The 14574-nt window shown below is 39.7% G+C and overlaps 1 protein-coding gene across 1 annotated transcript; it reads right to left on the bottom strand.

Moving 5' to 3' along the window:
- Nucleotides 1-909: 909 nt before the first annotated feature.
- Nucleotides 910-6509, bottom strand: LOC133932392 (C-C chemokine receptor type 3-like). Its single transcript, XM_062379058.1, has 3 exons — nucleotides 6343-6509; nucleotides 5952-6124; nucleotides 910-2713 (listed from the first exon to the last, which is right to left on the bottom strand). The coding sequence occupies exons 2-3, from the start codon at nucleotides 6101-6103 to the stop codon at nucleotides 1855-1857; spliced, it is 1011 nt and encodes a 336-aa protein (XP_062235042.1). The 5' UTR covers nucleotides 6104-6124; nucleotides 6343-6509; the 3' UTR covers nucleotides 910-1854.
- Nucleotides 6510-14574: the final 8065 nt, after the last annotated feature.

Here is a 14574-nt window from a genome sequence, read left to right as displayed (position 1 = left end):
GGAGGATTTGATGCTGTTGTGAACGCTTCTGTGCAGAAAACCTCCAGCTATATTGCGCATGTGTGAAAAGTGAACTCTCGTTAAACTCTGTTGCCAATTCTCCTGATTTAAGATGATTCATGTCTTAAATCAGCTATTGATGCACTGTATTAATCTGTGTGTGAATGGGTGAAGGGCAAAACTGTACGGAAAAGCACTTTTGAGTAGACATCAAGACTAGGTAAGCCCTATGTCAATTTAAACTATTTACCATGTGTCTCCATAATGTGACTAAGGTCACTAAATTTGAGTATTGCTCATAATTCTTAGTAGATCAAATAAGATAATCCTTTATTAGTCCCACAATGTGGAAATTTGCAGATTCATAACAGCAAGAGTCAAAATAGACATCAGCAAGTAATAAGTAACATGCAATACTAAATTGTAAGGAATATAAAATGTTAAAAAAATGGATCCATTGATATTGCACAGACAGATGAATATAGAACAGTGATTACCATTAAACGCACCATACATGTGTCTGCAGCATATAATAGAGATGAAAGTATAAACAAAATTGACATCGGCCAATTTGCATATGTTTTTTAAGGGGCAGAACTGGTTTTACAGTCTCACTGCTGCAGGAAGGAACGACCTGCGATGCCCTCTCCTTCAGACACTTGTCGCTGAAGGAGTGGCCCAGTGCTGTGATGGTGTCCTGCTAAGTCAGAGAAGACAGCTTCTCCATCATCCTCCTCCCAGTCTGTCCAGTCTCTTCTTGTCAGCAGTTGGAATATAACCTTATTCTGATTAAGATGATGTTTATACGGCAGTGTCTTATTCAGAATAACCAATTTCAAACCAACTTTGAAATTGATCTTTGACTGAAACCTTCCGACAGTCTAAAATAAAGGGAGTGAATAAAAGCAATTCTTTGAACAGTCATTTATTCTGGCAGGTTGAGATAACCAAAACATGTATGTTATTGATGGAAAGGTTTGAATTAATCAAAAAGCTTTGCACTAACAAACAGAAGAGCTAAATCGAACTTGTTACTCCTTCTATAAACCGTTCGAGCTCAGTGTTACTTTCTATTTGATCTGTTATATATACAAAGCTTAAAAAATGACATTACGTAAACACCTTTTGCGAAATGTCACAGAGCAATTTGAGACATGGTTCATTATCAACACACAGTATAACACAAAAAATCCAAACATGAATTTGCAGGCTTAAAGCCACATAGAAAATCTCTGGAAAATGTATATGTATGAATAACTTAATATATGATATATATTTTTTTGCAAGTTGCAATAAAGGACTGGTTACTTGTTGTACATTTGTTTTACTATGTATTATTTTAAAAAATGCAACCAAAGAGTAAAAATAAATTTCATGCTGAGGACGTGTTCTAAGTTTTAATAATTAGACAATTGATAATGCTTAAGGTTAGCATAAGTCTAAGACACAACTGCTTGTGTGTGTGTGTCACTGTCAGTGTGAGTGTATACATATATACATAGACCAATGTAAATATCGTAGTATTGGTCACAAATAATCAAATGTATGTGAAACATTAAGAGGTGCAACAAATATTTTCAGTTCATAATGAAACTGTAGTGGGTCAGGGACGTCAGCTGAGTTGGTGATCCCTCACATGTCCCTGACCAACGTCGAATATTAGTGTGAATGAGTTAAGTGATATTTCCTCAGTGTGCTCTGACCTGTGCTTGGAGTTGTCCCCTTGTGATCACATCACTCAGGACAGATGTTAACACCAGGACTGACAGGGGTCTAGGAACTTCTTTCTCTTGTTTTAAAACCTGTGCTTTGAAGAACACAAACCAGTGCTGATGAATGAAGGGCACCCTACGCCTAAAGATAATTGGGTGTAGTTTTTGTGGACCTATTGTTAATGCTGCTGTTTTGATGGCAAGAGATGTGCGTTTTTAACCATGGGAAGCGTTTCACCACAATCTGCTTGAAGTAGTTTTGGAACTTTTTCCCCACAAATGTGTAAAGGATGGGACTGAGGCAAAAGTACATATAAGCAATATTACGCGTGATGTGTAATGCATAAGCCTTTCTCTGTTTTTGCTCACAGTCATCAGCGCTCATCAGCTCTACAATGTTGAATGGAGTCCAGCACAAGAAAAACAGCAGGACGATGATGAATATGAGTCTGACAGTCTTGTACTTGCTGATTATCCTGGATGAGAGGACAGTGATTGTGATCCTAAGGTAACAGTAGATATTAACCACGAGAGGGAAGATCAAGAAAAGGTTAAGCTGAATGTAAAATTCAGCATTTTTCAGATGGTAAACCGTGGTTTCGGTTAAGTTATATCTCTCCAGCTCCTCGCACCGGGCTTTGTTAATCAAATTATCTTGATACAGGTTCTGGAACACCATCGGCTTGATGCACGCCAGGCTGCTGATCAGCCACACCACGGCGCAGGAGATGACCGCGTAACCTTGGTTCCTCACTCGCGGGGCCTCCAAGGAGTAGACGACAGCGAGGTGTCGGTCGAAGGTCAGAAGGGTAAGGAACAGGACAGAACTGGAGAAGCCCAGATAGTAGACGCTGCACACAATCTTGCACATAGCTTTGCCGAAGATCCATTCTTCGAGCTGCATGTACACCCCTACGAAGGGAAGGCTGCTCATGAAGATCAGGGACGACAGCACCAGGTTCAGCAGCAGGATGTTGGTCACAGTGGTTAGCTTCTCGAACCTAGGAAGAACAACAGTCCAGATGGGTCAACAATGTTTCACACTGACATTTCATTTTGTGTTAGTTTTATGGGCCGGCTGTGGCTGAGGGATAGAGTGGTCGTCCTCCAACCTGTAGGTCGGCGGTTCGATCCCTAGTCTGACCCATGCATGCCAAAGTATCCTTGGGATTGATGCTGAACCCCGAATGGCCCCCATAGAATAACAAAGTGCTGCAGAAGGTGCACTGTATGAATGTTTGTGTGAATGGGTGAATGTAAAACTTTCAAGACTAGAAAAGTGCTATATAAATACAAAACCACAGAAAGTTCATCTGTCTTTAATTCAATCTTTTGACATGTAGTGACAGTCAGATTGGCGAGTCTGCTGTCTGTCCCAAGATCAAGGGTTTTGGGAACAGGTCCTTTTCAATCGCTGCTCCACAACTCTGGAGCTCTCTCCCTCCCATCATTATCTCCCTCAATAGAAATTTTAGGTCAACTGAAAACACATGTTTTATTCATTAGCCTTTTAATGTGCCTAAGTTGTTGTGTTGTTAGTATTATTTTTGTTGTGTTTGTTGTGTTTCATTTCATGTAAAGTTCCAAAATCCAGTACATTGACATGGTGTCATTGGGTCGACGCAGACTAGTCTTTTATATATGGCATAAATGATCCGTTTTATAATAGATGTAATGTAATGCAAAATGGTAGCCCCAGGATGATTTAATCATGATAATCGCTGAAGCAACACGTTTAACCCACGGCCATTCGCATTGAGCAAAGCTTGCTAGCTAGTTCAGGCATCTAACTTGAGCTGTACACCTGCAATCACATGTCATTACCCACCCTCGATAGTTCTCTAAATTAAACACCCTCCGAATTTGGCGTTCTATTTAAACTGCAAAGATTTCCTATCACCCATTTTGCTTGCCCCCCGCTGTCGCTGTGCCGGTAGTGCTGCTGATTGTAAATAAAAAAAAAAAATGACCTTCCTCAGGAGGGATATGAAAACATGGTGTTAAGCATTCCCAGTTTCAATGATGAACGCTGTCAGCATCTACCTCACTCGAGTCAATGCATCAAGGACTCAAAATTATGTTGATTTATTTGATTAAAATGTGTCCACAGCTACACCGCAGTACTGAAGAGTGTTTTGTTCATTTACTTTTGTAATGTTAGAAAAAAATATTGATAATCAAGGTCGTTCAAAGAATAAAAACGAGGGAGTGAGATTTCCCTGTGCCTGAATGGATCCATAGAAAGTGTGTCTTTACTTACCCTGCCAGCATCTCTTCAGACATCTATTACACTGCATTCTAAATATTCCTTTCAACTCAAAGCCCAGTCAGATTATGCTGAGATCCCCTCTGACGCTGTCATTTGTGTTTTCATGACCAGCGGGAATATGTGCTTGCTCACAAAGTTCGAGATCAGTGGTGGAGGCCAGGGAAAGAAGAGATGCCGGACAGCAGAAGTAGATTTAAAGTGAGGCTGAGAGGAACTTTACCTCTGAATAGTTACTGATAGTTATTGTAGGTTACGTTATTTCTTCTCTGTCTGGGCTGCTGTAATGACTTCATCTTATGCTTGCCCAGTCAGTGTCTTGAAAGTCAAACTTAAGAGACCTTGAGTCATCTTCATGGTCTCCTTGGGGTATTCAGTTCTGTTGAATTGTATTGCATTACTGTTTCTGATAATTTGTCCACTCATTCATACATGTGAGGGTGGTTAAAATATTGAACTGGACTCTGGCTATTTAATCTGGCTAAGGGGTAGAATGGCCCTCCTCAAACCAGATGGTCGGCTGTTTTATCCCCGGTTTCCCCATCTGACGTAGTGTCCTTGGTCCAAGTACTGATCCCCTAAATGGCCTAAGATGTTGAACACACTAATGGTAAGCCTTGGATAAAAGTGTCCCCCAAATTGCATGTAATGTAATGTAATCTGCAACTATCTGACAAGTTACCTACTCCTCATAGGAGGTTGTACTAAAGTTATATGGAGTGAGAACTGGTGTTCAGGGTGAGGAGAGGAAATGAAAATGGCTCCATTCTCCTTATTCCGAGTCAGTGAACATCTACTCTTTAATTCCAATCTCAAGAACAGTTCATCTTATCGGGTCCACAGTTGGCATGTGTATTGTTGTGTATTGTGTGAAGTTGTGGATAACAACAACAGTGTGGTCATGTCAACGGCAAAGATGACTGATTCTCCAGTTCAGGGTTATAATGAGTCGAGCTTCACCGAACTTTGAATAAACAGGTGCACTGCTTTGTGCGGCAGTGATGGAGCAGCTTCAGGATCTGTTGACTGAGTCATGCAATCGCTCTTTACTTGCCACAGCTCAGAGGCTGTGGGTCATTTTAACAGTTTCAGAAAAAAAGCTGCAACCAGCTTCACCACAGTTTAGAACAGGCATGGCACTTGTGTTGCTTTATGCTATTTAAAGTTACAATCCTCACGCATCAACCCCAATTTGACAATATTTATGCTCGGAAAACCACCAGCAAAGCCATTCAGTACATACTGTAATCAATGCTGTATGTGATAGTTAGTTAGTGAATACACAATTCTACTTTTAAAATATGCACATGACTCGTACACAAACATAGTTGCATATAAGTTCATGATTTAAGCTATATCAACCTAATTTTGAAGTAGGCCCTCCTTCTCAAAAGGTACTGGAGCCAAGTTACTGATGATGTAAACATTTCCTCCAGCTGATGCTTCACATAATTTATTTTTATGATTTCTGTCTGTGCCATTTGTTCCATAAAATTAGATCACAGTTCAAAGGGCTACTTGTTAAATGATGGAAAAAGGTCAGTGATTGTCAGATTTCTTTATAAAACAACATGGCTTGTTTGGTTGCAGTGGAAACAAATCCACCAGTTGGTCTTTTGTTGTGTTTCTGACTAGCTGTTCATCGAGCAATTCCATTACTTTAATACCACACTTGCAGTCACAACAGTAACTGAGATGTTGCCAAATGGACTGGGGTCTAAGACTCTAATTTACACCTACTATAAAATCTGAATTATACCCTAATTCTGGGTGTATGTATTCTAAACACTAAATCATACAGTAATTTAAACTGACCCACTGTAAAAACTGTTTAAATGGGATCATGGATACTGCATTAAACTGCTAAACTAAGACATTGTTTACTATGGCATCGTTTTAATTATGCTTGCACTATGTACTCTGTGTTTTCATTCAAGCTGAGCAATATTTTTTTTTTATAGTGGTCCACTCACCGATAGATGATGACCAGAACCAGCACAGTTCCACAGAGACTGAAGAGAAACATAAAGTAGTACAGGATGGATAGATGAGCCCCCAGTCTGTTGACATCGTCCATCCCACATAAGGAGTAATAATCGTCATCCTCGTATCCTGGAGTTTCCATCTCAAATGCTTGCAGGAGAATCTGTCAAAAAAACACATGTAGCCATCAAACCATGCTGTTTTTGAAATTATAAAATGAAACAATCCTTAAGAATTGTTTTCAGTCATGTGAGAGCGATTACACTCTGCATATGTGCTCCCAAGACTCAAGGAAATAGGAGGTCCAGTAAAATGTGTTAAAGTAAAAAAGAAGCCCAGGAACATAAAAGTAGATGTTCATGCTGAGCTGAGATGACTTACCGCCTGGCAAGCGGAGACGCTTCTGCTTGTTGTCTGACAAAGAAGGCCTGGGCTGTCTGACTCACAATAACTTCAAGTCACTTCATAATAAGTCAGGCAGCCGGGGTGAGGAAGTTCCAAAGATGTGTGTGTGTGTGTGTGTGTGTGTCTGTCTGTGTGTATAAGGGGAGGGATCTGCTGAGAGCTCAACATTGCTACACACCCTCGTGATCATCCTCCTCCTTGGATTGTTCTGAACAGATTCAGAGGCTGTGGCTACAGAGACAGGCTGAGAACATCTGTGCAGACAATTCACTGGGATTGTTGTAAATGTGCCGAATTGATTGAGGTCAACAACGTGAAGTCTAAAAACTGTTTAGGACGACTAGGGGTGACTTTATCAAGCATGTTAGGTAAAAGACAAGATCAATGTTCAGGAGACAGAACATAGCAAAATGACAGAGATACTGCGAACACAAGTTTTCTGAAAACAGGGATCTAGCTTCAACTTGGCCTGAAAATGTGTTCAGACCAGAAATTCTAAAAAAAAATATTCCAGAAACTGGTGCCAGCCTCCTGCACCTTTGACATCTTTTGAAGCAAGTGTCCTGCTGTGAAGCCACCGCATCAAGGTCCCACTAATGCACACTCGACCAATCATGAGTCAGTTTCAGCTGTCAATCATGACGTTTCACTTTCTTGTTATAGCATCAAATAACTAATTAAAAACCACACTCATCAGAAACATGAACACTTGAACAAACATTGTTGTAGGAGCTACATCAAATGAAAGAAACCATCTTTGAGAAAAAAGAAAGTTGATGTGTACTTGCCCCATGTCCCATTCACTAACATGGAGGTCACTGTGTAGTGAGTATGACCTCTACTGCAGGTCAAGGAGCTGTCCAGATGTTTCGGCTTCACTTGTGGGAGCTGTCATGTCGTCTGTTTGTATATACAGTCTGTGGTTCCCACCAACAACTCCTGTCTTGCATCACCACAATGAGACAATCCCGGCCAAAATCCCAACAGAGCTGTTTATATTACAAAGAGGAGGACGGGAGTTTAGAACTCTAGCAGCTAGCATGGCTGATCCTGAAGTCTGCCAGATAAACAATTGACATAGCAATCTACCAGGAATGTGCAATGGCAACTAACATGTATTCATGACATCATTCAGACAAAAATATATTGCATTCTTTTAGACCTCAAATTTAAAATTCTCACCTTCTACAGTATCTGCACGTGGTGTGGTTAAAGATAAGGAAATATGTTTTCAGCAACTCAAACAGGATGAAACCTCAGCCCCCTGCCAGGAGGTCTCATGCGACACATCCACCACACTGACCTCCACGCTTTAATAACACTACACTCAGAATGAGATTGCAATTTATTATCACAGCTAATATACTGTATCACTGTCCATTATCCATAGATAATAAATAAGAGCAACTCTTGTTCTCTTGAAAGCACTGGTCGAACCTAAGCATTAAGCTAGGTGGAAATATTCAAACCATTTGCAAGTTAAAGTGGATCTTTTTATAATACTGGTATACCCACAGTGAGGGAGGTTAAACTTAAAATATACAGTTATAAATGTATGAAGGCATTCAACATTAGTTTTCTCAAACTCAGTATTAAATGTACACCTCGTCACTGTGTCAAACCTTTTCAGTATAATATTTTCTAAATCTTTATAATCAAATATAATTCATACTTTATTTAGTATTTTCCTTGAATATGCTTTCAGATTTTATTCTGGCCAAGGTTTGAGTCGTAGAGAAGTGTGTGCGCCTGCTGCTGTTGAGCTTTATTACATTTCTCTCTCAATATGAAAAGATGCAGATATTCATAATGTCACATTGTCAGCAGAATATCTATCATTCAGTCCATGCACCCAGATTTAGTGTGCATCACAGTCGCAGTGGCATTGTACTGTGTGTGTGTGTGTGTGTGTGTGTGTGTGTGTGTGATGGTAAATCAAAGATTTCAGCTTCACATATTCACTGGTTGAAAAAAGGGTATTCCCAGTCCTCCCACTATTTCCTACGTAGCGGTTGATATATACGTTTCTGTCAGATATTATGTGGAGTATAATCTTCTTGGAATGCATCCGACCAATGTGTCCCTTCATCCCCGAGCAACGAAGGCTCCAACGGGTGGATCTTTCACAGGCCATACCCATCCCAAGATGCATTGGGGCTACAGTGATGAACTGTTCATCAGAGAGATAATTGCAACAGCAAGCTCAGACTCAGCAGACGTGGTACACGTTAGAAAACGTATGTTAACGAGCTACAACATGAAATACTATAAATATTCAAGATTTATTGGCATTATTATACAAATCTATAAATTAGCAGGGAAAAGGAAATCAGGGAAAAAAATGACCTTTTGACCTCATTGAACATGCAGAATCATTTTTTTTTAATTTCTTACATAATATACATCATAAATTCAGCGGCATAGTCAATTCAGATTGTTTTATATTGTCAACTGAAAGACTGCTCTCACACTTAAGAATGGAGGAATGCTTGTCCTCTGTATTTGAAATCATCCCTTGAGAACTGGGATTTATGACCTTTAAAGGATATTCTATTTTATTTTAAATTCCAAAATGAATTTCTATGTAAACCTAAAATAAGCAACATGTTTATCTGTCTCTTAATACTTACTGACATCCTGTCCGTGACTTCGTGCCAAGCTCATTGCTTCATACTGAGGATGTCGGACAGACGGACGGACGGGTGGACAGACAGACACTTTACTGATCCCAAGGGAAAAACGTCAATGTAATATATAATAATTTCCTTTTACAGCGGATCATTGAAACATGTTATCTAACCAAAGGGAAATAATACTTTCTTGATTTGTTGTGATGACTCTAAACAACCCAGCACCAGTGTGTCCGGTGTTGGCCACCATTTTGAATAGATTAACCCCACCTGCCAGTGTGAGCAGTGAAGGACAGCTAATTAACACATTAGTGCATCAATCTACAGCAGGACAGTGTGTCCTTGTGTGCGTGAGCGTGCGTGCAAGTGTGTGTGGGATAAAGTCATATTATTAAAGGAACGTGTCGACCAGTGAAACAGTGAGTCTCCCCTCGGGTCAATGAGGAGGAGGAGGTAGATCTATCAGGCTTTAAACACACACACACACACACACACACACACACACACACACACACACACACACACACACACACACACACACACACACACACACAAACACACACACACACACACACAGTTCTGCACTTTTGATTTGTGGACCAAGCGAGAAACTTAGAACATGACCAGACTTGTACTTCACTGTGGCCTTTGACTGTGTCTTGAGATATCATATAAGAGGTGGCCGTGATTTCCATCATGTGGACTGACAATGGAAGCTGTTAAATGGATCCGTTAAATTTGCTCTTCTATCTATCTTTGGAGAAAAGTTTGGATTGTTGTTGTCCAGTCTTTGGGGATCCGTTTTTTTTAACTGACAGTGCTCCTATCATCAGAGCAGAGTGGATATGAGAGGGAGATGATTTGTCTTTTGAGCATCTGAAAATAACTGTGTGGGAAAAGCATTGGTTTGTTTATATGCAGTTGAAAATAATAGGGCCTGTCACTGAACTGAGGCGCTGATGAATAAAACGTATGTAATTAAGGATGAATAATGGAAGACTATGTATAAATCAGTCCCTGGGGTTTTAACAGCGAACAGATGAATTAATAATACAAAACTAATTGGCTGCAGCTCTGCTGTTGTTTCAGCGGGTTGTGATGAACAACCTCTTTTAGCCTGGCAGACTTGTTGACCTCGACGGGAAAAATTATTTTGGTGTTTGGTGAAATAAAACACAGTTTGACGTCTCAAGGTCGTGTGCATCCTGCAAAATGCCTTGTGATTTCAGTTGCACGGAACAGGAATCCACTGGCTAGCTTAAAAAATACAGTATGTCACATATACCATGCATGATTTGTCAAAATTCTGTTTCCGAAAGGAAGGAAATGATACATTGGTTTGGAGAGGAAATCTGTTCACAACCTCTGAAGAGTGTAATGGAAGTTTTGCATTTTGTGTGTGATGATTGGCTGAATAGACGTGCGTCTAGAAAATGGACTAGATTTTTTACTTTAACTTTCGGTTTACGATTATTGCTCAGGGATTTTAAATTGATGGCTCTTGAAGCCTGAGGTTTATTGTGTTTCTGGGCTAGTGTTTTGAATCTGATAAATATCTCACTATTGGGGTTTTGTCCAGAAATGAAGAGAGAATGTCTCCCACCCTAATTAAACATCATGGAGGGTAATAAAATACCCAACTCGAGGGAGCAGTGTATTATAAGAACACAACTCTAATGCCTGTTCTTTGCTCATTGTGCATGTCATTCAGGTGATTCGTACTTCTAGTCCATCTGCAGATGTTGGATTACATTTACCGAAAGACAATGGTTTTGACATATGCTTGATTCACAGAAATTGCCGATACAAGAACCGAGCACGCACAGATCTCAGACGTGATCAGCAGCCAGCAGTCAGTCCGTTCATGGGGTGAAACAGTTGGCAAATATCATTTTCGCAATCAGTAGATTGTAATTTTCATCTAATCCTCATTGTGTCTCAGCGGTGAAGCTCTAAAACTGTCTGAAGAGATGTTACAGTCAAAGTTTGTAAGTCAGAGGATTTTTTTCAACGGTGTGTAAAAAGTAGCAGACGGACACTAAATTGTCCCAATGGAAGGAACAATGACACTTGGAGGCAGAGCAGATTAAACCTGAATGCCTCCCCGATGAGTGTTATTAGCATTCCTCTTTCCTGAAGACACACGGATATAAGAAGCTAGTGATTGTGCTTTAACTGAGCTGCTGTGAAATTGGCACTTTCAGAGACCTCATTATTTCATCCTCCGCAAAGTGGCGTAGAGTCTTTGTTAGTTTCACATTGACGCTGTCGTAATTTTCCGGTCCAGTGGCCACGTTGTTAAGATAACAAATGCCTTTGTGTCCATCTGAACCATCTGTGTTGGTTTAAAAATAAGGATTGCATTGTTATTGATGGAATTGTATTATCTTAATTAATTGTGCGATTGACAAACAAAAACCTGATCTACACAATATTATCCAACTGAATGCACTAGGACCAACTTCCTGACTGGTGTTTGTACTGAGCCTAATGCTCACCCTCTCCTGTTTACTGCTGGAAATGGAAGACAGTTAATATCCCTTAAACGTTTGAAGGTCTTCTGCCTTAGTTTGCCAATCACCAGCAGATGTTAAGGGATACATCATCTGTTGAGTACCTCAGCGTCATTTGTTCTTTCTGCCTTTTAACCAATGCAGAGGTAAGCCTGGATGATTTGCAATTAAAATTACACTGGATTTTTCGAAAATTTTGAAAACTTTCAACAAAGGTGGGTGACCCAAAAGAAACCCATTATAAAAGTAAAATTCCAAGCAACTGAGGTTCAGCCCCAAATCACTGGATCCTCAACCTCCTACAGTTCAGCTCAGTAACTAGTAAAATATGATATATTTATTTACCTGTCAAGTAGACAGGCCCATGTCTTTCAAACAACACACCCCCAGTGTGTAAGGCAGGATTTTTATACATTTCCAGAATAGTGCATTCTCACAGTGACACTTTAAAATGCCATCCTGCACAATTTTCTCCGTGCAGCCTCCATCATCACTCATCCACATTACAGTAGCTAGTAATTTAGAACGAAAAATAAAAAACACTGCTGTCTGTTCCAAAGTGAATTGATGTGTGGCTGTGCTCAGCTATGTCCTGTTTATACAAAACAGTTACGGCTATGAAATATAGTGCACTGTCCACTGCCGTTTATAGCTACACTATAGTTCCTTATAAACACTCAGTGCTAAAAACCACATGGACGATTGTATTTTTTCAATAACAGGCTGATCTTCATTGCACCATCAGTTGTTATTTTATGTTCGGTTATTGGCTTTTTTTCTTTCTTCAGTAGATGTTTAGACTAGAATAGCATGCAGTAGAGTGCATACCCCCGTCCAGTCCCAACAGTCCCCGTAAAGTCAGTCAAAGCACAACACATTACACATGCCCATAAATATCAGTCTTAAATTGGCCAGATGTATTTCATCAAGATCCATGGATCATTCTACGGAAAATCTGTGAAAATGTCAAAAAGAAAGCCAGATGTCGCTTTTTTTTCTGGTAAAACTGATTTTGTGTAACCCTGCTGACAAAAAAGTACAAAAAACTTCCTTTGCAGTTGTAAAGATAAAGCAGGTTTTAAGTATTATTGAAGGTAAAAGTGTATTTTTACTAAATTTTATTGTGAACAGATGAATGGAAAGATGAAAAGAGTTCTCATAAAATGTTATGAATTTTGAGGTCACTGTAGGTCTGTGTCCTTGGCTCTGTGTCCTTGGCTCAGACCAAAGAATCTTTTTCAGAATCCCCTCAGCTACCACTACAGGGAACAACAACTTCTGAATGCAAAGTACCAGAGTGGATTTTGAACTGATAACAGTATGATACAGAAAGATGCTTATTGTTCATTATTGTAGTTGTAGGAATGAAAGAACATCTCAGATTAAAAAATAATCTGAGATGTCTAAACACATTAGTTTTACGGGTGTTTCAAATTTGGCAGTTTTCAGACTGATTCTGAAAGAGTAATTTCCCTAAACTGCTAAAATAAAAATAATTAATATCAATCTGGAAGTAAATATTTGCTGTTGACTGTCATACATTGACTTCTTTATAGGGTCCAAATGTATAATATCTGTTCAGACAATTTCCAGTAAGGATATAGAGCAGATAGCAACATGTTCAAAGACAGAAGATGTACTCACAAGTTTTTCTTTGAACAAAGGTGCAGTGCCCAGATGGACTGTTACGCAGCTTGAGAGCAACAACACAGAGTGAGTAGCCAGATGGTTAAAAAAAAAAAAAGAGTGCGAAAGGAACAGGATGAAAGAGATATTCAGAATATTCTGTCAAGCATACAAACCAACACTAGAAAAATCAATCGGTCAAATTTCATTTGTATAGCCTGTATTCACAAATCACCCTTTGCCTCATAGGGCTTAACAAGGTGTGACATCCTAGAGGGCCTCATGTGAGGTATCACTCTCCCAGGACGGCTGAAGGTGCAACAGAAGCTTTAGTGTTTTACATCAGGTCAGGTCTGGGAGAGAGTAACATCAGCAATGACTCAAAATAAATGTATCCAAAGTGAGAGGCAGAGCCCCCAGAGAAGAAGAGATCTCTCTGTGAGGCTTGTCCTCATTCGGGCAGTGAAAGAAGAAAGACGTGTGGGAACTGCTGGTCTGTGGTCTGGGGCTTTTTCCTGCAGCAGTCATGAACATTGATGATTGTGAACGTGGACAAAGAATCAGTAAATCCACCAGCCACAGTTGGAATATCTGATAGCCTTTTGTGTGATTCAAAAGCACTAATATAGGCCATGAAACCCCAAAATACATTTGGAATATGTACTTATATCAGAGGTGGGTATCAAAGTGCATTTACTTCATTACTGTACTTAAGTCGATTTTTTCATGTATCTGAACTTTCTACTCCACTACATATGTATAATGTGTTACACATCATTTTTTTAAGTAATCAACAAGAGGGGGATTGAGAGAGTAAGAAACACCTAAGATGACTCAGTCGTTAACAAATAAGGCAATGGAAGTGTGGTCAGTAGCATCATCAATATTTATTAATATGACAGAGTCTGTACTATTCTTGCATTAAAGGGGACATATTATTCCCATTTCACCACAGTTGATATGGTTCCTTGGGGTCTTAATGAAATGTCTGTAACATTTTTGGGTAAAAATACCCCAAGGATCATCTAAAACAGACCTCCTCAGATCAAGCTGTTTTGAGGGCCCCGCCCCCCTCTCACCCCGCCCCCATCTTACCCCACCCCCTTTCACCCCTCTCATCCCTCCCCCTTCTCACCCCTCCCCCCTCTCATGGAGGTGTAGGACATGTGTTTGAATGTGTTCTCACTACAGAATGCATTCAACATCTATAGGGCAGATTATGGGCCTTTATGTCTAAAAGGAATAGAGTATTACGTTTTTGTTTTTTTTATGCATGAGATATCACTCATATAGTTTCTATAAACTTTTATTGTCAGAAAGATTGCTAGAAAGATTGCCACAGAGCTTTTTAATCATAGTTATTAAATGTACTGGCTGGGACAGAGGTAATAAATACAAAAAATACCAAGTATAATAAATACATTCATTACAAAAATACA

This window comes from Platichthys flesus, chromosome 21 (assembly GCF_949316205.1).
Source record: "Platichthys flesus chromosome 21, fPlaFle2.1, whole genome shotgun sequence".
In the NCBI taxonomy this organism is placed as follows: domain Eukaryota; kingdom Metazoa; phylum Chordata; class Actinopteri; order Pleuronectiformes; family Pleuronectidae; genus Platichthys; species Platichthys flesus.
This window is presented reverse-complemented; position numbering and strand designations above follow the sequence as displayed.